Here is a 25,727-nt window from a genome sequence, read left to right as displayed (position 1 = left end):
ATGCTACCCAATGTAGCCTCATGTAAGTTACATGAGGCTACATTGGGTTACATGAGGCATGAGGCTAAAAAGGGTTACATGAGGCTGCACAGAGCTACATTGGGCTGCACAGAGCTACATTGGGTTGCATGAGGCTACAAAGGGTTACATGAGGCTGTACAGAATTACATGGGGCTACAAAGAGTTACATGAGGCAATACACAGGGTTACATGAGACTACACAGAGTTACATGAGGTAATACAAACGGTTACATGAGGCAATACAAAGGGTTACATGAGGCTACACTTGGTTACATGAGGCTACACAGGGCTACATGAAGTTACATCAGGGTACAAAAGGATAATTATACAGGTTACATGAGGCTTCACCAAATTACATGAGGTTACAATAGGTTATATACAGCTTTACATGAGGATACATAGGGTTACATGGGGCTACATAGGGTTACATGAGGCTACACAGAGTTACATGAGAATACATTGCATTGCATTCGGCTAGGAGGCTACAAAGGATTGCAACATAGGTTACATTGAAGGCTAAACTGTTGATACACACATTAGGCTACACAGGGTTACAACATGGTTACATGAAGCTACACAGCATTACACAGGGTTACATTAGGATACACAAGGCTATTGTTATACACAGAGTTCCTGGTTATATGTGACCGGATTTGCGAAAAGGGGTATTCCACACACATCCAATTTACTAACTTTGACAATTAATAACTTATAAAATTGGGAAAAGATATTGACTTGAAATTTGGTCAGTAGTGAGTACCAACATAGCTCTCAAGTTCAGAGAATTGGATGTGTGTGGAAGACTCCTTTTCGCACATCCGGTCACATATGTGACCAGGTTTGCAAAAGAGGTATTCCACACACATCCAGTTTACCAACTTTGACAATTTATAACTTCAGCTGAGAAAAAGCTAGTTACTTGAATTTTGCTCAGTAGAGACCTAGCATGGATTAATGGTTGGCAAGAAGTTCAAGCTTATATGTGATCTTCACAGTTCATAGTATTGGATGTGTGTGGAAGATCCATTTTCAATCACATGTGAAGCTACACGAGGTTACATGATGATACAAAGGGTTAAATGGTTACATGAGGATGCACTGGGCTACATGAAGCTACACAGTGTTACATGAAGCCACACAGGGTTACATGAGGCTATACACAGGGTTACATGAGGCTATATACACTGGGTTACATGGGGATATATACACTCAGTTACATACATGAGGCTACACAGGGTTACACAGGCTACACTTGGTTACAGATACTCAGGAGATTGTGTATATAGTGTATTAAACTGTGCTTCAGCTTTAAATGAGCTTTAGGGGTTCTTTAAAGTCTAAAAAAAGTTGAGTAAATTTATCAAGGGTTGTGGTTATAAATTTAAAGTTACAAATACCTAATGGTTGATGTGATTCCACATACACTATACATAAGCTTTCTTGTGTATTGTTGTGTACTGTAATTTGCCTTACTCATATTTAGGCTTAACATTTATGATAAATTTTTCACCTTTTTACTAAACAATTTACTAAATATCTTATTGCTACTTTACATGACTATTATTTACATTGAAGTTTTGTGATAGATACATGTTGAGGGGAATAACCAAATCAAAAATTAAGTGAAGAGTAGCTATAGAGTTGAGGTTGATCATGAATAGACTGTGTAACTGGTCTATTAGAGTAACTAAACCTTTTCCACTAGTGTAGCAAGGGTACATAAAGATAAATCTGTATTCTTATTATGTACTTGTTTAGTAACCTGCTAAAGCCTTACAACTTAGAGCATATGGAAGAAACAAAGCCATATCTATCTATATAGTTGTGCTAAAAACCCAGTTAAATGGAGACTAGCACAAGTTTATTGTGAATTACAGCACTGTATTATAGGAAAAATACTGATTGTATGTATACACCCAAGTATCCATTTTGTAACCCAGTGTATTCTCATGTAACAAAGTATACCTACTGTGTACCGATGTGAAACCCTGTTGTAACTCAGTTGACGTAACCCAGTGTATCCTCTATAGAAGTGACTGTGTATTAATGTGCACTTGTAGCCCAGTGTATCATGATCCACAATTACCTATAGGTGTATCCACAGATCCACTTGCAACCAAGTGTATAGCTTCATTTGACAGGCTTATCCTCATGAACCCCTGTGTAGTCTGGTGCAACCTTGCGTATATCCTCAGTGCAGTAGCCAAGTATAGCATGTTTTAAACCTGCATAGCTTGTTATAACCCTTTGTACTCCTGCAGCCTCAGTGTAGTCATCCTCATATAACCCAATGCAGCCTTGTGTAGCTCATTGTAACCTCATGTAATCCTGTGAAGCCTGTGTAACATGAGCTATTCGCAAATTCTCAAGCATTCTATTTATTAAGATAGTTAATTCAAAGACCGTCAACCTTTAGTGCTGGACACTGCGAAGTTAGTAGTAGTAATACTAATACATATAGTTGTAACCTTTTGTGTAGCCTGTTGTAATCTTGTGGTTCTTCCAGACTATAGATATTATCCTCTGTTTGACCTGTTGTAACCCTGTGTAGTCTCGTGTAACTCTGGTAGCCTCATAGAACTCTGTGTAGCCTCAAGCATGTATCTTTATGTAACTCTGTTATAGCCTCATGCAACTTTGTGTACTCTTATGTAAAGCTAATGTAACCAGATGTATCCTCCTGTAACTTTATGTATCCTTATGTAATCCTGTGTAGCCTCATGTACTGTAACTCTGTGTAGCCTCATGTAACCCAGTGTCTCCTTATGTAACCTTGTCTAGCCTCATGAAACCTAGTGTTGCCTCATGTAACCCAATGTAGCCTCATGTAACTCTGTACAGCCTCATGTAACCCTTTGTAGCCTCATGTAACCCAATTTCTCCTCATGTAACCATATCATGTCTAGCATCAAGTAACCCAATGTAGCGTCATGTAATCCAATGTATATAGTCTCATGTAGCCCTGTTTAGCCCTCATGTAACTCAGTGTAGCCTCATTTAACCCTGTATAGCCTCCTGTGTATTGCCTCATGTAACTCTGTGCAGCCTCATGTAACCCTTTGTAGCCTCATGTAACTCTGTGTAGCCTTGAGCCTCGTGTAACACTTTGTACCCTCATGCCTCATGTAACGCAATGTAGCCTCATGTAACTTACATGAGGCTGCACAGAGTTACATGAGGCTGCACAGAGTTACATAAGACTACAAAGGGTTACATGAGGCTACTTTTGGTTAAATGAGGCTACATTTGGTTACATGAAGCTAGACATAGTATGATCACATGAGGAGACATTGGGTTACATGAGGCTACACAGAGTTACATGAGGCAATACACAGAGTTACATGAGACTATACAGAGTCAATACACAGGAGGCTAAACAGGGTTAAATGAGGCTACACTGAGTTACATGAGCCTACAAAGGGTTACACATGAGGCTGCACAGAAGCACATGATGCTACATTGGATTTACAAAAGGTTACATGAGGCTGTGTAGCCTCCAATGTAATACCATGCAACTCTGTGCAGCTCATGTAACTCTGTGTATTGTCTCATGTAACTCTGTGTAGCCTCATGTAACCCAATGTCTTCTCATGTAACCATACCATGTCTAGCTTCATGTAACCAAATGTAGCCTCATGTAACCCAAGGTAGCCCGTGTAGTTCTGTGCAGCCTCATGTAGCCCTTTGCAGCCTCATGTAACTCTGTGTAGCCTCATGTAACCATTTGTACCCTTATGTAACTCTGTGCAGCCTCATGTAACTCTGTGCAGCCTCATGTAAGTTACATGAGGCTACATTAGGTTACATGAGGTTTGAGGCTACAAAGTGTTACACGAGGCTATACAGAGTTACATGAGGCTACAAAGGGTTACATGAGGCTGCACAGAGTTACATGAGACTACACAGAGTTACACAAGGCAAAATACAGGGTTACATGGAACTACACAGAGTTACATGAGGCAATACACAGGGTTACATGAGACCATACAGAGTTATAAGAGGCAATTCACAGGAGGCTACACAGGGTTACATGAGGCTGCACAGAGTTACATGAGACTACATTTGATTACATGACACTACATTGGGTTACTTGAGGCTAGACGTGATATGGTTACATGAGGAGAAATTGGGTTACATAAGGCTACACAGAGTTACATGGGGCAATACACAGGGTTACAGGAGGCTACAAAGGGTTACATGAGGCTGTACAGAGTTACATGAGGCTACATTGGGTTACATGAGGAAACACTAGGTTACATGAGGCTAGACAAATTTTACATGAGGAGACATTGGGTTACATGAAGCTACACATGGGTTACATGAGGCTACACAGGGTTAAATGAGGCTACAAAGGGTTACATGAGGCTGTACACAAGTACATGATGCTACATTGGGTTTACAAAAGGTTACATGAGGCTCCAATGTAGTATCATGCAACTCTGTGCAGCTCATGTAACTTGGTGTAGCCTTATGTAACCTCATCTAATCCATTTAACTCTGTGTAGCCTCATGTAATCTAGTGTAGCCTCATATAATTATCCCTTTGTAGCCTCATGTAACTGTACATGTCAGTCTCATGCAACCTTGTGTAGCCTCATGTTACCAAGTGTAGACTCAAGTAACCCAATGTATAGCCTCATGTAACTCCGTGTAGCCTCATGTAACTCTCTGTAGCTCTATGTAACATCATGTAAGCCTGTGTAGCTTCATGTAACCCTATGTATAACTTCTGTGTAGTCTCATGTAACACTATGTAAATTTGTGCAGCCTCATGTAGTACAGTTTAGCCTCATGTGACCCATTGTAGCCTCATATAACCCTGTGTAGCCTCATGTAATCCAGTGTAGTCTCATGTAACCCTGTGTAGCCTCAAATATGTCATCCAGTGTAGCCTCATGTAACATTGTGTAGCCTCATATAATTATCTCAATGTAACTTTGTGTAGCTTCATGTAAACCAATGTATCTTTATGTAACACTGCGTATAACCTCATGTAATCCTGTGTAGCCTCAGGTAACTCTGTGTAGCTTCATTTAAGCTTGTGTATAGCCTCATGTAACCCAGTGTAGCCTCTGTAATGCCTCAGTGTAGCCTCATGCAACCTTGTGCAGTATCCTGTAACCCAGTGTAGCTTAATGTAACCCAGTGTAGTCGCATGTAACCATGTGTAGTATCATAAATCTTTGTAGCTTTAATGTAACCCAATGTAGCCTTATGTAACTCTGTGTAGCCTCATGTAACCCTGTATAGCCTGTTGTAGATGTTGATTGCAAGGTTTGTTAAGATTAACGGTACATTAAGTAAAGAATTTAATGGTTTAACAAATAACGTTCATGGTTTAATAAATAATGAAAAGTACTATAGAAATCTTGCCATTTTTGGGTAAACAATATCAAGGAAAATTATTTCCATTTCTTTTTTGGCAATGTAATTAAAAACCTAAATTTTGATACTGATACAAATGGCATTTCAAAGTTCAGGTTTTGTGCCAAAATGTGTAGCAGGACAACAATTGGCACATAATAGAGAAGATGCTAGTAATTATCTTGTCATTTGAGCATTATATATTAAATAATGTAAATTATTTATTAAAAAAGAATCATTATTTATTTATGAAAATGTACATATGTATAAACCATGTACAGCAAGCACATATAACCTAGTTTTTTATACTTATTATATTGTTATAATTTTGATACAAACGGCACCCCATAGAACACATTGTAGTAAACTACACCCACTCACACACACTTTATTTGCTGCAAGCATATAATAATCACAATCGTTGTACATAAAAATGTCTGCACATATATTGTTATGCTGGTTTTATTAATGAGTAATAAAATTATAACTCATGTTGTATGTGACACAGTATTGCTTTAGAGTACACCATATCAGGGCAAGGGCCCAGAAATTTTGAGTGCAGGCCATGTATCCAGGCAGAGGTCATGCACACTTTTTATTTATTGATATTTAAATCAAAGGGGTTATCTGTTCTTATGTGATACACAACTTGTCTAAGCATGCAAGGCTAGGAGAGTCTGGGGGAAGGCTGTTCCAGGGAAAGTTTTGAAAATAAATGCTCTGAAATGGCATGTGTAGGCTATTCTACATACAAAGTCTCTTTCCTTTTGTTTACATAAGGATACGTATATCCTTATCTGTAGTACAGCAGATTTTCATGATTATGCATGAATTTGGCACAGTATCAGAACAGACCTTTAGGAATTTTATTGCAGATCATCCTAGATTTGACCTTTGGTGACCTTTACAGCCATTAATTTCACTGCTGAAAATTGATTCTTTTTGTTTTTATTTCCTATGACATAAATAATATTATGTTAGACCTAGTACAGAAGTGCTGAAATTAAAATCTATAAACACCATCAGTGCTTTATACACATGCCCAATAGATTTGAACAGTTTCATGTGATAATTTGGCACATGGACAACTCTGTCAATCGCTTCACACATTAAGTAACAAACAGAAAACTCAGGCTACTAGTACAAATAAAGAACTGTTTCACGTGTTTTGTGAATTATGCACAAAATGAATCTGACTATAGCTAGCTATTATATTAGCTACACACTCGCTAAGTGATACCTCCATCCATTTTATATAGTAAAACACAATGCTGCACTTGCACAGAGAGTTTCATGCCCATCCATATATCTCAGCAGAGTTATTCAGTATACATGATTCACAGGCATGATGCAAGCCCCCAGATTGCAGAAATAAGTAGTGCATGAATATAGTTGTAGTTAGCATTATTTATGAGTTAACAACCCTGAGCTGTGTCAGCTATGGTCACATAGTCATCTGAAATTTGTTCTGTATATCATGATTATTTATAATTTACAATGTAGTGCGCCTAAATGCATTAATTTCTAATTACTTCATGACATCTATGTAGCTGTCCTTACAGAAACAAAGGCTCCTGCAAGTCTTTAGATCTGAAACTGCAAATCTAATAGTGGCCAAAAGAAATGCATTCAGGTGTGCTAATGTATACGTAGCACAAGCTTCAAAATAGAGATTACATTATATAATGTATATAATAACAGCTTCATAGATGAAACATGATTGAACATGACTAAGAACAAGAAGTTCATAGCGTTTCCAAACCCTGGCCTTTTGTGGAAAATATAAGTTGGCTTTACACACTATGTACATACCACAAGTCAAAGCTGATAATCAGACAAGTGGGTTAAAACTCCAACCATGCATCTCACTGTTTGTTTATGGTTTGGTTTGTGGTCACCAACAAATTACCCACAGCCAGGGGCATTAGAGTAAAAGTGGTGAGGCTCAGTCTGGAGACACCCACCTCCATTTCCCCAGGTTTTTTGAAATTGCACATTTTGAGATTCTATTGGAGGTAATTTTTTGGGTTGTACTGTGTCAGGTGCTACAGTTAGTTACTGTAGCTACCTGACAAGTGTTTACTGATATCATAACTGAACACTGCCAAAAAGCACCTCCATAAGAGAGCGTAGATAAATGTCATAATAATTTGACAATTACATGTACAATATGACTACAAGGGGACAGGAGTCTAGTCTCAGGGTTACCAAGATACTAAAAAAAGTAATAATAACTGGAGCCCTGGCAAGACCAAAAAAAATTAAATTGTAGCTACTGCTTAACTCATTCAAGTTTAATAATTGTTGCCATTAATACTAAGTGTTTGCATGGTCACTTCTTTTGGGAAATCTTTTATTTCTAGCTAAACATTAAAGGGGTGAGGCTCTGGCCTCACTGATCACACCTACTCTGATGGCCTTGCCCACAGTCTTTGACACCAGCCCCACAACGTTGGGTACATTATATTGAAATTTATCACCAGCTGTACATTAAGCCATATGTCTAAATAAGCAACATAAAAGTGAACTTGAAAACCCTCGTTTGTGTAAACAGACATGTGAAATGTGACTCAGTTTAGTCAATGAGGCTAGTAGAGTTAGTTCTTTTGTCAAAGACAAAAACCAACCATATGAGAGAGTGATTTGCAGGGGCAGTAAATACAAAGTGAAACTATACAGACTGAAAAGGAACCACTTTTTTCTTTTGATCCTCAACTCCTGTGCAATGCGTTATGGAGTCACACTCTCCTTATGTGTGTTGTGCATTATTAAATGTGATTGGCATTCAGGGCTGCCCAGAGAAATTAAGGTGCCCAGGGCAAAGAGTTAAAGTGGGGCCCCAGAGGCAAGGAGGTTTCCATTCTGAATCACAACTTTACCCAAGCTGTAAGTTGAAGATCAAAAAAAAAAAAAAAAAAGGTCATGACCTGCTAACAATGACAATAGCTACCTCTCACCAACCATATCTCCTTATCTATAAGCTTACTACACTGCTCCTCTGAAGAATACTGTGATTGCTCTATTAGAGTATTTAGATCTGACTGCTCTATTAGAGTATATCGATCTTTTAAACAGGTATTCAAGGGGCCCTTCATGGGGCCTCCTGGGGCCCCTTTCAGGCTGGAGCCCGGGGCAAAATGCCCCAGTTTCCCCCCCCCCTGTGGGCGGCCCTGTTGGCATTATCATCATTGCAGCCATTTCAGTATTGGCTGTCACTTTTCTTTTTGCACCTTTGAAATGCTGGACCTGTTTTCCCCACAGCTTAGCTGTTTTTGCATTGCACACTCAGTATATCAACTGTGTAGCAGACGAAATACCATTATACAATAGCTAGTATATATGACACATGTCATGTTTCAGCTTGTCAACAATGTACTCAGTGACTTTGCTGTCTTTATAGTTTGACAAAAATGTTATTACAGAAGGCCATGGGTCATCACGATTACCCTCAAACCAAAGTTGAATTATGCTTTCATCATCATCATCATCAGTGGCTTCTTCAGCTCGAATATTCCTTTTAAAATATTTAATAAGATGACGTCTGACATTAACATCTAGCTGGTCTAAACCCAAGTCCTCTTTAAAACCATTGAAGGTTTTTTCATATTTGTAATTCTAAACATAAAATGACAACACTATATTATATTAATAAAAAAAATTATTTTACCTTTGATTTAATCAATGTTGAATTGGGTGAAACTTGCTCTTCATTTCGACATTTGCTACATTGTAAAGATTCATTTTGATTAGTTGCTTTACTGTTAACATTGTATGTGATATAAGTAAAGAATTGTTCTTGTCTACATGCAGTGCAAGTAGCCATCATTCCTATCTTGTAACAGATTTCCTTCAACTCTTTAACTATCCTCAATAGCAATCTGTGTAGTAAGAGCATGGCAGGTAGTATAGTACGAACTTGTTTTTTAGTCCTATAGAAGAAGGCTGCATACATGACTATACTGTCTAAGATGGTACTAACCTGATGGTGACGTCAATACTATCACAATGTTCATTTTGTTTAAGCCACCACTGGCAGTCTCTTACATACTCCATGAAACACTCCTTGTCAGAGAATAGATAATATGAAGGAGTTTGCTCTCGATACATTAGGAACATCAGATGATGTAGGAGAAATGGAGGGAAAAGACCATCTTTACAGATGAGAGAAATTTTGTTGCAATAATCATCAGTTATGCAAGGAAATTCTTCTACATTTTGAGGCAACTTACAAGGGACATAGTAACATTGAGACTGTTCAATTGGAACTATCAGCCCATATGCCTCTAGTAAAAGACAAATCTGCTGGAACACTTCCTCTGATCCATTGTGGTACTTTCTCCATAGTGGAAACATTACGCTTTTTTTGTCAGCCTTTCCTTCGTTTTCAAATTTACGTAAAGCCTTTTTCATATCTTTTTCCCCTTCAGGTTGAAGCTTATCATCACCTCGATCAATGTTCATCAACTCCTTCATCACATCAGCTAGCCACTGAAGTTTGATCAATACCACATCATGTAATGGCTCCATCTGCTTTTTGGACAAGAACAAAGTAGGAAGGTTCCCTATTGTAAAGAAATATTTTTATTTGTATGTATGTGTGTGTTACACTGCACTTACTAGGATCAATGAGTGTTCCAATGTCATGGAAAAAATCTAAAGCAACCTGACACTCATCTATATCACAATCTCTAACCCACTGCTCTATCTCTTTGCGATGAACCAAAAGTGAGCTAACATGATTTCTTTTCTCAGTGATCATTGCTTCAAGGCGAAGATAAGAAATTGGTAGATCATCTTTGTTCTCAGGACGGTTGTCACCAAGATGATGCAATTTCTTACAAACCACATTAGCTCCAGATTCACTACTGTCATTTTCACTTCTGATTGAACTCTCCACCAATGCCATAATTCTGCTACCCTCAAAAAGCTCCAAATTATAGTGATCTTTATCAAAATGCTTTTTCAGAAGATTATCTATTTTCTCCATTTCTTGTTTGCTTAGTTGACGAAATGATTTCTTCTCTTCCTTAGTAAGATCATCACCAGAAGCACCATCATATGGACCCTTATGAGTGCCCACTAACACCACCTCGGCATTAGTGTGAACACGAATGCTATTGATCCAAAATTTTAATTCCTGAATGACAACTGTTTGGTCACCATACAGCAGTTGACGGGCATTAAAGGCAACAACATAAATAGCTCGTGAAGTAATAAAGCAATGGTGCATTGGCTTGTAATGCTTTTGGCCAGCAAAGTCAAAAGATGTCAATTTTAATGGTAATGTTGATTGTGTTGATTTTGCCTGCTTAGATTTCTTTGATGCCTCATGGAGAATGACAATATCATCTTGACCTGAAATTTTGGTTTGGAGTTTGTTGTTTGTAGAATCCAAAGGCGTTGATTTTATTGACGACTGTGCCAACTTTTCCTGCTTCAATTTCTTTGATGCCTCCCCCGAAGCAACAATAGTTGGTGGAGGATGTACCATAGTGCTGGAATTTGGCTCCTCCTTGGGTACTGCCTTGGATGTTTGTTCCAGCTGCTGCTCTGCTATATGAGTGTCATATTTTGGTTGAGGTAAAGTTGGTTTGTGAACTGGTATCTGAACATGAGATGGAGGAGGTTGATATGATAATGATGACAAATGTATTGCAGATTTATTAAATTGTTTATCTCCTCTTCTTCTTTCTGAAACAGAAGGACGAGAACTAGAGGAGGAAAATGTAGCCTTAGATTTGTTTGGTTGCTTTCTATATTTTTGTAGTAGTGTATCAAAGCGATTGTAAAGTGAATTCAGTGATATACCATCCACAGCATTATGAACATGTTTCTTCTGTGGTTGTATGGGTGTAGTATTACGTAACTCATCAGCTACTAGGTCAACAGCGACACTTCTGTACTCTTCACTTACTTCAGTGGCACTCTTCCTCCATATCTCGCGATCAGTACTAATGTCACTGGTACTGACAAGGTCAATATCAACTCCTTCAGTCTCCTCGTGTTTTGCTACAAACTCTTCTCCGGTCAGTAAATTCAGCAAGTTGGTTTTGCCTACTCCAGCCTCTCCTACAATCATCAACTTGCAACGTGGCATCTTTTTCTTTCCTTTTCTCAGAGCTGCAATGTACCCTTCAACAGCTTTCTCTCCTCTCTTCTTAACCTCAACAGGAACTATTACATAGCAAGAAGTAAAATTGCTACAGATTTTTCGAATCTTATACCTCTCAAATCTTCATATTTCAAGTCTTCAGGACATTTTCCAGCCTACAAGTTTAATTAACCATCATTTCATATTAACTCTATTAAACCTTATTCTTTTTGTTTGGGTCAGCACCTTCATCAAACAGCAACCTCCACACTTGATGACTTCCTTTCTTATAAGCAACATGAAGGGCAGTCTCACCTTTCTGTGTGTGTAGACATGTGATAAAAGATTTAGTTATACTTCATGTACCTCATCATCTTGACCTATGGGGAAATCTTTACTTAATAGAAGTTGAACAATCTCCACTGAATCATGCAAAGCTGCTAAATGAAGTGCGGTTTTACCATCCTGAATAGTATCTGAATTATATCTCCCACAGTGTTATTTCTGAGGACTTACCTTAGTAGTTGTAGCTATTTCACTAATGAGGTCATGATTTAACAAGAATTTCAATATGTTCAATTTTTGAAAATCACAAGCTAACAACAATGGAGTGTATCCTTTCTGCATTGACAACAGCACAGCATCATAGAAATACTAGCAGGAAGATATACTTACCTCAGTATAGTGATTAATATCAGCATGCTGTGGCATATTCTTCAACAACCATTCTATTACTTTTACTTCATCATGTGCGCTAGCATGACATGCTAAATTCCACCCTTTCTACATAGAACAAGCTATGATAACAATAAGTAACTAATTTCATCACCCAGCCTCCACCTTGTCCACTCTAGGAAGATCATCAAGTGACTGACTACTCTCAGCAGCAACATATAACAGTTGAAGACAGTCTAGATGACCACTTCTAGCTGCCAAGTGGAATGCTGTCTGTTTGTTCTGTACGGTGTTTAATACTCCATACAAATTACATAATTCAAAATCTACAACCTTATTGCTGATGGTAACATCACAGCTTGCAGCCATCACTAGAACTTGTAACACATTAACATGTCCACGATCAGCAGCATAGTGCAGTGGAGTCCAGCCCTCCTGCAGTACATGTAGTAGCCCCACCCATTAATTAACTGTATGTACATACCTTATTTTTCTTATTCAGCAAAGATGACTTATCTTTGCGTAGGCCATCACGACAAGCCCTGATTTGTTCTTCTCTATTCTTAAGATCAATTTCAGGTAAAGGAGTGTCTTGAATTACATTAACCATTTCCCTTAGTATTTCATGATTGTTTCTTAGCACTGATTCATGTAATGGAGTCATCTTGTGCTGTAGAAAGTAACAATAATAACATAAAATATATCCCATCCGTAAACAACTTCGCCCAAGTTGCTGCATAAAACCAATTAATTCCTTTTAACTCTAAACCTGGCTAGTAATGTCGCTGCCTTTTTTTTCTCTACACTGAACATGCATTAAATAAGGCAACCAAATTACTCAGCAAAATCACAATTCAGAGGCAGTGCAACAAAAGAATAATGGTATATAATTTTGCATAATAGTGGAAGCATGCATGCATGCTCTATAGGGATGCACAAAAACAATAATTATTTATCCCATACTTTGCTGATTTGTATGTATTTTTGTGGTTCGCGCTGCCCATCTGTGACTTTGATTGGTGTGGCATTAATAGTATTACTTTTTATGGTACAGTACCGTATAGCGGAAAATTTTGGCGAATCAATAATTAATTAGATTTGGCGAATAATATATTGGCGAATGAAGCTAGTATGTGTCGTCCGCACTTAATTAAACAGCGCTGCGATATAGCGAAAAAATCACGTGATTCTGAGTGATTCAAACGCGTTTCAGTCCACGTGGCAACTGCAGTATGGCGGGCTCAAGATCTTTCTCAGTTCAAGCAATGATCCGCAGTTATCATGTTTACAAGGCGATCTGGGAAGCAGCCATCGATGGAGAAGTTCTTTTATGTGAAAGAGAAGTAGGAAATATTCACAATACCTTTGCAGTGGCTGTGAAAAAAGACGGAGTTATCGTTGGGCATTGTCCGCGAAAGATTTCTTCATTGTGTTCAATTTTTATTAGGCGGGGAGGTTCAATTACCTGCCGAGTGAGTGCTAGCAGGCGATATTCTGAAGACTTGCCTCAAGGAGGCTTGGAGGTACCCTGCATTTTAATTTTCCAGACACCGAAAACTCAACCACCGGAGTTGTTAGAAAAAACAGAAAGGCTAATTAGTGCTGCCTTGAGCTTAAAAATTGAACTGCCTCTCCCTCCTATTAGCTCAGAAAGCTCCAGTGCCAGTAGCCCTGCTGTTTCCCAGCCACCAATCAAGATTGAACCAGCACAGACTGATGATGAATCACAGCTGTTCAGCATGGCAGATGTTGATCAACCTCCAACTAAAAGGCAAAAGTTACAATGTAAGCAATTTGAAGACATCATTATGGGTGTTGAACTCTCTGACCTCCAAATCAACATGGCACAAAATTTGTTAAGGCTCAGTTTCCACAGCTAAATGGCCTAAAGTCAACATTGCAGCAAACCAAATCCACAGGTCTTCTCCCAGTAGATGAGGTGAAGAATAAATTGCAAATAATTCATTGCAAAGCTAGACATCACTGGATTGTAGCAACTACAGTGAAATGTACAAATAACCAAGTGCTCATTGTTGACTCTCTATTCAGCGCAATGGATGTTGAGAAAAAGGCCACCATTTCACAACTGTTTCAATCAAGTACTACAAGCTCTCCAGTTATGAAAGTGATAAGGCCACAAAAGCAAATGGGAGTTAAGGATTGTGGGCTTTTTTCTATAGCATTTGCAACATCCATTGCTTTTGGTCAGAATCCAGCTAGACAAAAGTTTCAGCAACAGTCAATGCGAGCACACTTAGTTAACTGTTTTGAAAACAAGAAGATGATCCCATTTCCGTGCCTTTGATTTATCCTTTATGACAATCATCAATTGAAATTATGTACATAAGTTTACAATCACACAATTTATAATATCATTGTATACAGTGTCATTTACAAATCACAATCAAAATTGGTATCACAACAAAATTATTTCAATAACCCTGCTACTGCAAATCCGTTACGAATAATGTCAGGCTTCCTCTTAAAATAGTCATACATCTCCACCATCCATTGTGCCCCTAATGGTTTCACAATACTGGCTCGAAGGTCTACTGGCTCCTTTTTGCACTTGTGCTGTAACTGAGCACAGACTTGTTTAGCATACCACTGATGAAATTGCTTCCTGAGAAACTCTTTTGCAGCTTTATTGACACTTATATCTAGTGGCTGCAATCGGTCTGTACAATTTGCTGGAATTAAAATCACATTAATATTCTTTGAATCCAGCAACTTAAACAGCTCTGTGGTGCACTGTCCTTTAAAATTATCAAAAATCAGAACAGCAGGTTGTTCAGCGGAAAGTTTAAGTTCCTTTCGTTTTTGGTCAAGGTATGGTAAAATAATCCTTTGGATATATCGGCGCATGGTAGATTCGTTGCACCAATGATTGGCCATACAAGTCACATCCCAGTCTGATGGAAACTGAAATCTTGGAAGGCTTTTGTCAGTCTTTCCCTGGTAAACTAATTGGATTGGAAGAAAATCCCCTGACATGGAACATGCAAACAAGCCAGTTAGCTGTCGCTTGTCATCCTTGCCGATCATTTCCACTTTTTTAGACCCCTCTTCTGCCATCGTCCATGATGCTACAGGGATGTAATTTATACCAGTCTGGTCCCAATTTATCACTAATTTAAAGGGGATCTCATCCATTTCAACTACATTGTTGAATTCAAGCAAATACAGTTTCTTCAGCTCATCAAAATGCTCCACAGTAATCTTGGCTTTTGTATTAGCTCTCCTCTTTACAAAGCCCATACGAGAAAGAAGGTATTTTGCCCAATGTTTAGTAAGATCTATGTAACCACCATTAACAAGCAACAAATTTGCATCATTGTTCATCACAATTCCAGTTCCAACAGCTATTACTACATCGCTATTAATAACAACTCCTTCTCTCCTGAGCTCCCTTACGTACTCTTTAACTTGATCATCTAGTTCTTCACCAATTAGCAATGGCCTTCCTCTCTTCTTGGGAACCAACTCTTTAACTGCCAGTGGTGACTCATATGTGGAACTGTGAATTGATTTCTTAAGTTCTTCCTTGTACTTGTCCTTAAACCGCCGTACCGAGGTTTCTTTCAGTTTCTTTGAGAGATCCGGGTAATGTTTGGCATAATAAGGCATTGCAGGTGTTGTTCCAGTTTCAGCAGCTCTCTTACCTATCTCGTACTTTTGAGCTGGGGTAAACACTGTGTACGGACCTCGGGTGCCCGTCACACTGCACTCTCCATTACTAGTATCGGTGCTGGTCTTATCCAGTAGCTTGCTTACGCACAAATTAGCTGCAGAAATTCCAGAGGACGGGACTTTAAGACTGAGCGGACCATTGGGGTCGGGTAAGTGCTGTCTTTCCTTCTTAAGTTTGAAGTACTGAAGTAACGCCATCTTCGCAACGTGTACACAACCGTATGCTTCCTTTTTACAAACAGGAAAATTTTGGCGAATGCATTCAAATTCGCCAAATTCGCCAAAATTTTCTCCCGCCAAAAATTTCTGCTATACGGTATAACTAAGTATTATAACTTGACATATGCTTAGTTATAAAACTACTTACAAATGTAACACATTACCTAAGTAATGGAGTTACTGTAATGACTAGAATTTTATTACTACAAGTAGCTTTGTTACTAATCATGTTACGAATCCACCAAGTAATGCCTAGCCACAAAGAAGTAACAAAGCCTACTAATGAATGAAGTAATTACACCTGTACTTTCTCTTATAACCAAGATTTACACATTGCCCAACAATGTGATCATGTCATGTGATAAGGTGGTAGTTGCACATGTGACCGCTTAAGGCTGTGTACACAAAGTAATATAATATGTAACATTATTATTATAGTTACTTTATTTTATGACTGTAACTAAATAGTTTAGAAACCACTGCAATCCCCCTGTATCCGCCACTGGAAATAATTTGTGTTGGATAGTTGTGGTATACAGAGAGCAGCCACTGCTTGGTATAAACATATTGCATAGGCTTATACTCTCCTAGGAAAGCTTGTAAATGGGACATACAGAAGGGGGTACATGCCATTCCCCCTCACCCTTTTCCATCTTCAAACCAAGGAAATGTTTCATTAAAGATCAAGAAGCTTTAATAGTCAAATACTGTAATAGAACGGTCATTGCATACAACATATTCAATCCTCCAAACGTGATGATGAAGAACAGTGAAGGGGAAGGGCACATATACCCCCCGTGCCCCCTCTGGATCCGCCACTGAGTTGCTTTGGTTGAACATCATTAAACAAACGTTCAGTAGTACTATTTGTAGGGTTAAGTTAAGGGGAGGGGAGGGGAGAAAGGCACTTGCTCTCTGTGCACCATTGAGGTCCACCAGCAGAGTTGTGCTTTGCACAAAAAAAACTAATACTATAAACTAAATTAAACTAAACTAATACTACTAAACTTATTATTAGTTTCTTTTCAGGGTGCACACTCGTTTTTTTAGAGTGAATAAATAGTATACACAATAAAAATGTACTTAAAACAAACAGAATCTGACTACACATACCTTATCAGATAATCCAATCACATCCAGTGTCATCAAATGTTTAATAATATCTGGTGGACAATGTTGCTGCACAGCTACTAATAATGGCGTAGCGTTATCCTATACATGAAGAAAAACAGAACAAGAATATGGACTGTTGGTATTGGTAGCGGCAGATACACTGGGGAAAGTTGACAGGTCCACCTGTAGCCCAGTTGCCCAAATATTATTTGCTACTGAAGTAAATTAAAAATTTGATGCATTAATTCTGACATTGCTGCTGCCAGGAGTAGGGATGGGCAATATTGTATTTTTGAATAACAGTACATTATTAAGAGAAGTACATTTGATATTTTGCACTCACGAAAAGATGGGTATATAATAAAAAGCAGGTTTGTATTTTGACAAAATAAATTAATCAGTGCAAATCACGGTATTTGAAAGCTTGCTAATGTTTCATTTTCTAGTGTGTAATGGTTTAACACATTAAATGCTTTAGCAATTAAATCACCTGTTCTGTTCTTAAGCAGATACATTGGAGTTAACAAGTTGTCCAGTACATTCAACAATTTACAGGGATTATCAAAAAAAAGAGTTTGAAACATTATCAATTGCTACGTCATGATCCGATACACACATACACACAAGCTCTTTTAATACAAAATAGATAATAGTAACTTTTGATATTATGATGCATTAATACTGCTACTAGCAGTGTTTGCTGTGTAAAAAACTAAAAATTAAGCTAAAAAATCATTGAGCACGAGCCTTGTGATTTTTCCAATGCATTTACCTACTTGTCACATGTTCTCACTGTGGCTGCAAATGAGCTATGTTGTTTCATTGAAATTTACTTGTATTTTTTTATTATTTGTTTTAATGCTGGATGTTAGATGCACTAAGAGTATTATTCCCTAAAGGTGATAATTCTATGATGGTTTTTAACAGCAGCATTCTGGCAAACACCGTTCATTTTAGGGGAAACCATACTTGACAATGCATGGGAAAACCGAGCGGAAAACTACAAGCTTATAAAATGTCATATCTCATGACGTATTATATAGTTATACAACGGCCACGAGTGCTCTGCCTGATATAAACGCACGAGCCTGAGGGCCGTCAGGCCCGAAGGCAAGTGCGTTTATACAGGTAGAGCACGAGTGCACGTTGTATAACTGTTATGTACCACTCACCTAATAGGTGGGGAGAGTCTCACAAGACAGCTGTAACACTTATAAAGGCCAGGTTTCTAACATCGATTGTGGGTAACCAAGCCAGACGTTGCGATGACGTTCCCCCTGCAGTACTGCAGCCACCTGAGATATTGAAAGCTAGTACGCTATGGGTTATATCACTAACCTGCATTCGCTGTTCGACTCTCATCATGTAGTGCTCAGCATGCCAGTGTGCCATATAGACTAAGCACCAGATTAATCACCATAGTGATTCTCTCGAGCGAAAAAAAGCAGCTAAATAGACGGTTTAAGTAAACAAAATCTAACTACTAAACGATACTAGTCTATTTCTTACTATTCACACTGGCTAAACTCGAATCTGGTGGCATGACAAAACTGGTTCCCACAATCGAACGTAAAGGTTAGTATTATTTAGAATATATTTGTTTTATTGAGTCATTGTCGAAGTGGACTACAGTTTACTCTGGGCTAAGATAGCACCAGACTAGTAAGGTGTATAAGTACGTTTATATATATGTAGACTAGAGTTGTGGCCACCCGCGTTGGCTTTTTCGATCGCCATTGGCTGCTTGTAAACATTATACGTATTGGTGACGTTATGGCCCACAATCGACCTTTACATGTCGGGCTATAAAAGAATTCGAGTGATCTGTGAAGTGTCTTTCCACCTATTAGGTGAGGTGTCGTAGTGGTCTTCGCCACCGGCACTTGTGCTATGCTGCACAAAACCGCAGCCAGTGCAATATCTGTATATTGCACTGCGGTCGGTGCATTATAACTTATAATGCACTCGTTGTGGTCTACAAAACCGCAACCAGTGCGTTATAAGTTATAATTCACTCGCTGCGGTCTGCAGCAGTGCAATATACAAATTATGGCACTGGCGGTGCCTTTGAACTTCCCACGCAGAGTGGTACATTATATAGTTATACAACGGGCACGAGTGCTCTGCCTGATATAAATGCACGAGCCTGAGGGCCGTCAGGCCCGAAGGCAAGTGCGTTTATACTAAAGGTGGACCGATACCAGTATCGGTATCGGATCGGTATCGGTAATACAAGGTACAGATACCACAGTAGACACTCACCACTTTTATTAAACCATCTCTAGCTAAGTTTCCAGTAGCTAATAACTTAGTTGAGCCAATCAGTAAATTAGTTGAGCTAACAAAGTAGCGAAACAAAGCCTTTGTTACTCTTTTCCAAGTATTGCTGCAACTGCTCCGTGTGTATTCTAATATATTAGAGCACGTGAATCCTTTGTAATTAAATGGTAATGCAGTTGTTCCTCAAGAAATAAGTTTATGACTACTTGGCTTGCCTTTTCATGAAAAGGTTTGGTTGAAAAGCTGTAACAAACATTGTACAATTATCGGCCGCCCACGCAATTAATTGCCTTATCAATAAGCTTACAAGAAAACTACCTCAAATCAAGAAATTAGTAATCCACAATGATGTTTTATCATGTTTAGCTGTTATACAATGAATATTTAAAACTTGATTGAACTGAGATCAATCAATTACTGTGATATTTTAATAGCTAGCTATGTATCACAACAATGAAATTTCTATAATAAACTTGTCTAGGCTTCAATGTATAGTATCGGCATCGGCAAATAATTTCAGTACAAATACTGGTATCGGAAATATCGGTAAAAAGTGGTATCGGTCCATCTCTAGTTTATACAGGCAGAGCACAAGTGCAGATTATATAACTATTACGTACCACTCACCTAATAGGTGGGGAGAGTCTTACAAGACAGCTGTAACACTTTAAAAGGCCAAGTTTCTAACATCGATTGTGGGTAACCAAGCCGAATGTTGCTATGACGTTCCCTCTACAGTACTGCAGCCACCCGAGATCTCGCCTAAGATATTGAAAGCTAGCACGCTATGGGTTATATCACTAACCTGCATTCGCTGTTCGACTCTCATCATGTTGTGCTCAGCATGCCAGCATGATCACTCAATCGCCATATAGACTAAACGCCAGACCAATCGCCATAGTGATTCTCTCGAGTGAAAAAAAGCAGCTAATAGACGGTTTAAGTAAACAAAACCTAACTACTAAATGATACTAGTCTAATTCTTACTATTCACACTGGCTAAACACAAATCTGGTGGCATGACAAAAACTGGTTACCACAATCGAACGTAAAGGTAAGTATTATTTAGTTTTATTGAGTTGTTGTTGAAGTGGGCTACAGTTTAATCTGGGCTCAGATGGCACCAGACTAGTAAGGTGTATAAGTACGTTTATATATATGTAGACTAGAGTTGTGGCCACTGCGTTGGCTTTTTCAATCGCCATTGGCTGCTAAACATTATACGTATTGGTGACGTTATAGCCCACAATCAACCTTTACATGTCAGGCTATAAAAGAATTCAAGTGATCTGTGAGGTGTCTTTCCACCTATTAGGTGAGGTGTCGTAGTGGTCTCAGATGCCGGAACTTGTGCATTGCTGCACAAAACCGCAGCCAGTGCAATGTATTGCACTGCGGTCAGTGCATTATAACTTACAATGCACTCGTTGCGGTCTGCAAAATCGCAACCAGTGTGTTATAGGTTATAATGCACTCGCTGCGGTCAGCAAGAGTGCCATATACAAATTATGGCACTGGCGGGGCCTTTGAACTGCCCACGCAGAGTGGGACATATTACCAAAAGAGCCAAAAGGTGCAGCCCTCCAAAAATGCCAGGGTGAAACATTTAAGAAATCAAAGGTGGCAGATAAGAAATGGCTGCAGTGATGCTAACAATTGGCATAATGTTTCATAATTTTTCACCCTGGCATTTTTGAAGGGATGCACCCTTTTTTTATAGCCAGGCTTTTTTGGGCAATCACTTCTGTGTAATTACAAGTCCCAAAGCCAGCCTATAGTTGCCTTTGTGGTTTTTAACCTTTTTTTCCCTTTACTACAGGAATTATCGAAGGCTACTATTTATGTGAATCTATGTATGAAAATGATTATTATGTAGCTATTACGGTGACTTGTTACACAACTGAACTCTGTACAGGATGCTATGTATAGACTATATCAAAGCGTAATGGCGAGATCTACAGGGTGATTGTACAAGGCTGAACGCTCTACAGGGTGACTTGTTTGTAGCTGAATTGACTCTCTACATGGTGACTTGATTGAATAGAATTATAAAATAAGAAACTTACACTGTAAGAAAAATACAAAGAAAAGAAGACGAACTTTGAAGGTGTGTATCTCAATAATGGCTGGGTGGATTCTTGAAATGGGAGGTGCCCTTCCCAAAAATGGTCAATTACTGTTCTGACACTATCAAGCTACAGATACATGAATACAACATTTCTTGGTTCCATAAAATGAGCTGTAAAATACACACTTGTTTGTCGCACACCCACACTGGCTGTACTTGGCTGCAAAACACACCACTGCACATGTTTGTCTTGATATAGTCTATAACATTTTTCTAGTACTCTAATAGAGCACACATCTTTCAGAGCACAATGCACAAAGAATGTTCTAGAACACTCTAGTATTTCCTAGATCTATGAAACTATAACTAGTGTTTTATTTATTAGGTAGAAATTAAAATTAAGTGGTGAACAACTGACCAGTGGTAATCATATCAGTATAAGGAATTTCTGTACTGAATGAAGGATTACCAAAATGTTCGTTAGTATATCTGCAGGTGTAGGCGACCTCCATTGTTTCCCTACTTTTTTTTCTATGTTATAGTTGATCCTTAAGCGAACTTAAAATTCCTAATTTTTCCTTATACTTGTTAGTTTACTTTTTTTTGTAACATTTTTTATTATGACTGGTGAACCCTTGCATACCGCATCAAGGAAAAGGATGGCGCCAGAGTTAATGTTTTCGTCTGAACGTGCACCCCAGTTATTAATTACTGACTAGAAAGTGAAGTAGCCATTACGCTTTGCTTTCAGCTATGTTCAGCCTGTTACACAGCATTATAAAAGAACAACAGTATTAGAAGCGCCTCTACAATCAATCCAGTCACCACAGAAAATATGGACAATTCACGTTTACAAACAGGAAACCATGCATTGTGCTGCCGTGAATCGACACCTTGGGCAGTCAGCAGAAAGAAATGGGACACAAAGGAAGACATAGGTAAGTCCATGATACGTGCATTGTACGTACTGCGGTATGCCAAAAGGCACATTTCGGGACAAAGATACATCGAACAGTGAAAAAATCAATCCTGTAGCCTTAGCTGTTATCGAGTTTTGCGCCTATCAAAGTAATGCCTGACTACCACAGGTAGTTACGGGCTGAGGGTGGGGGAAAGTTAAGGATGGTGGGGGAATTGATCACGAACTTTCCCAAAGATAGTGGGAATTTGTATTTATATCCAGGAAACTTACCAGTGTAAACCAGCATGTGCCTAAAACATTTAACAGCTATTCAGTATATTCGTACAGTCTATTTCCGGTTGGTTGACTCGGGACAAAGCATTAAAAGTCACATGCTTGAAAGTAGTCAATGGGATTGATTGACTTTTATTTTAGCTCAAATATTAGGCATAGCCATTCTTCCATACAAAAGATCAGTAGCCTTAACTTAAGTTTAAACTAGTGCCATCTGCTTGGCGTGAAATTTCATTGGTTATTTCTATTCACATGATATTTTTGCATTTGGCCTACGTGGACAACCAGAATAAATCCAAACATCAAACAATTCAAATTCTTTAGATCACATGTGTGGCACATGCATGCTGCATTCGTCCAGCTGGCGATGTCTGAACCACATCATGAGTCTGTGGAAGGTGTTGAACTAAAAACCACGTTATCACTGACTGATACATGAATGTATGGTCGTACAAATCCCTTCCTACCCCCACTATATCCGGGGTTTGGTTGGTGTATGTCAGCATTATGATGTTGATATGTATTATAAATAATTGTGGTGTGTGACATCACATGCAAATGTATACCAAATAGTGCTATGGAAGAACACAATCCAAAACACAAGCCTACGCTTCTGAGACAGTTCATTGTATGAATAAATTTTACTACGTAGTTAAAAGCTTACTGTTTCTAAGGATACTATTATTCATTATGCTGTTTGTATTAAATTGTAACTACCTATGGTCTTGATTGTGTTGAACAGTTTTACACACACCCACGCACGCACGCACACACACATATATGCCTAAACTCTTTACCACTTCATAGGGCTAAACGATTGTGACATTTTACTACTTTCACAATTACATGTAGGATGCAACATATCACGATTATGATAACTATCACGGTATTACAACTCACGTGTGTCAATACAACGTATATGTGCAACTTTAATTTAACAATACAGGTACAGAGGTACCTAATGTAAATTCGGGTTGCTAGAGGCAACAGTTGTTAATATGAAATTCTGGGGATGGTACTTATCGGTTGAAGACCATTGTTCTTACCTATACGTGTGTTTTGCCCATACGCGTATGGAATATCTCGTACAGGATGCCTTACACGTACGGGCATTCCATATGCATATGGGACAAAGGATATACCTTATAGTCATCTTCCCCTAATTGTAGTATGTGTAATCACTCTTATATCAGAGGGTCTTCCTGTATATCCAGTACCCTTTTTGCAGGTTAGCTAAGCTATAATTATAACAAGCTCTGTGTACAACATCAAAACATGATTGCATACAGTATGTATGTGTCATTGGTAGAAAGGCTGCTATAAGTGGGCTATAAGGTATATAGATGATTGTGCCATGGAATAGATCTAGCTTTAGTTAATATGTAATGAATTAAAACAACAACTACACACTACTTCTATTGATTTAGAAAGGATATCTGTGAACATTGATGAATGTGTTTGCTCTAGCCAGCAAGACTAGTAGGAAAGTGCTTGGGTGAGTTTCTTTATAACTATGTGTTCATATTCAGATTAAGTGCCTTGCGTGGTACCACCTGCAATGCATCAACAAGAGGATTAATTGGCAGTATAGTTTTTGAAGACATGCAGCATGTCAATTTTACAGGACCATGCTGTTCAACAGAACTAATTACGTGGAGACTCTTTGTTTATTAATAGGTTAATACCATATCTGTAATTCATAGAGATATACATTCTTTGTCATGCATAGTTTATACAGGGGTGGAAACAGACTTATTTGTGACTGGACCTGTGAAAACAGGGCATGTAGGCACATGAAATTTGCCAACTTTTAGTCTAAACAAAACAAAATTTTCAGTAGTGCTTGATCAAGACTCATGGTAGTGAGTCGTGCAGCCAGTAAAACAGAAATGTGCGCTGTAGGCAATAAATGATGCAACCACTACACATGAGGATTTTACAAGAACAAACATTGTCAAATTCGGCCAGCCTGTAACTCACCTGTCATTTACACTATCCCTCTGAAACTCTAGAGTTAAACTCATTGTGTCACTAGTGACTACCACACAAACAGTGAAGCAAATCCATGTCGACTGTTTTAAGATCGAGATTGCCGACATCAAAAGGGAAATTTCGTTTTTTTGTTTTAAAAAAAAAAAGTTTTTTATCATTGTGTTTAGCTATATACCTATATGGCTTGGCTAAGTAAGTGTGTTGTATAGCTACATATTGTCATGCCTGTCCACTGCATGGTTAAAGTGAAAAGAAGAGTTGTGCAGAGCCAGTCAGCTAGCTAGGCTACATAACTAGCCTAATCATAATGATTTTGGAATCAGAAGTTTTTCCAAGGACACTGGTGAAAGTAAAGAAAGCTTATGAGAGTCGCATACCATTGAAGACTTCACGTTCAAAGCAACAGCGAGCAATGGCATCAACGCCTCAAAAAAATATTTATGCTGCCCGTACATGTACGGTATATCCAGTACGCATATGGGCTATCCCATACGCATACAATGAGGGCAAAATACACATATGGGACAGAACCCTGCTTTAATCCACCCCAGGGGCAGTTCTGAAACTGGAGTCAAAATCATACATTACCATTTTACATATACAGAGCTGACCATATAGTGAGAGTTCTACCATAGATATTAAGTGCACATGATGCTATGGCACGCCTACCTCATTTGTGATGTTGGTTGGCACGCCAATTTCAACTAGTTTAAGTACAAATTTGAAGTGTTTCGAATACAATGCATCAAACATCAAACTGTGACTATTCCTTTTGTCAACATTTGAGAAGCAAGAGTAGAATGAATCCTCTGCCAAGTAACCTAGGCCTTGTTCCGCCATTACGATCACGCTAGCCGCTTTGATAGTCCTTGGACGAATATTCTTTGCTCTATGAATTGATAATGCTTAGTTTGAGATCTCGTTCTACTTGTTCTTCACAACACCCGGCTTTCTTTCTGTCTTTCTTGCTTTCTTTGAGAAATGTCAACCTACGGGGCGCGCGCTAAACCGTCCCGTAC

General features: G+C 38.6%; 1 protein-coding gene across 3 annotated transcripts; it reads right to left on the bottom strand.

Annotated features, from left to right (window-relative positions):
- Window positions 1-8,675: 8,675 nt before the first annotated feature.
- On the bottom strand, window positions 8,676-25,716 carry LOC136260458 (uncharacterized). 3 transcript variants are annotated; one of them, XM_066054185.1, is made up of 14 exons: window positions 25,378-25,716; window positions 17,174-17,272; window positions 12,636-12,821; window positions 12,485-12,586; window positions 12,317-12,433; window positions 12,152-12,259; window positions 11,993-12,097; window positions 11,843-11,941; window positions 11,697-11,795; window positions 11,610-11,652; window positions 10,003-11,559; window positions 9,365-9,947; window positions 9,053-9,314; window positions 8,676-9,000 (listed from the first exon to the last, which is right to left on the bottom strand). In XM_066054185.1, the coding sequence occupies exons 1-14, from the start codon at window positions 25,546-25,548 to the stop codon at window positions 8,716-8,718; spliced, it is 3,816 nt and encodes a 1,271-aa protein (XP_065910257.1). In that variant the 5' UTR covers window positions 25,549-25,716; the 3' UTR covers window positions 8,676-8,715. The 3 variants fall into 3 exon arrangements, with proteins under 3 accessions (XP_065910257.1, XP_065910258.1, XP_065910259.1); XM_066054186.1 differs by lacking the exon at window positions 25,378-25,716 and adding an exon at window positions 19,436-20,020; XM_066054187.1 differs by lacking the exons at window positions 12,485-12,586; window positions 12,636-12,821; window positions 17,174-17,272; window positions 25,378-25,716 and having other exon boundaries at window positions 12,152-12,273; window positions 12,317-12,416.
- Window positions 25,717-25,727: the final 11 nt, after the last annotated feature.

Source organism: Dysidea avara, chromosome 7 (genome assembly GCF_963678975.1).
Source record: "Dysidea avara chromosome 7, odDysAvar1.4, whole genome shotgun sequence".
Classification (NCBI taxonomy): Eukaryota; Metazoa; Porifera; class Demospongiae; order Dictyoceratida; family Dysideidae; genus Dysidea; species Dysidea avara.
This window is presented reverse-complemented; position numbering and strand designations above follow the sequence as displayed.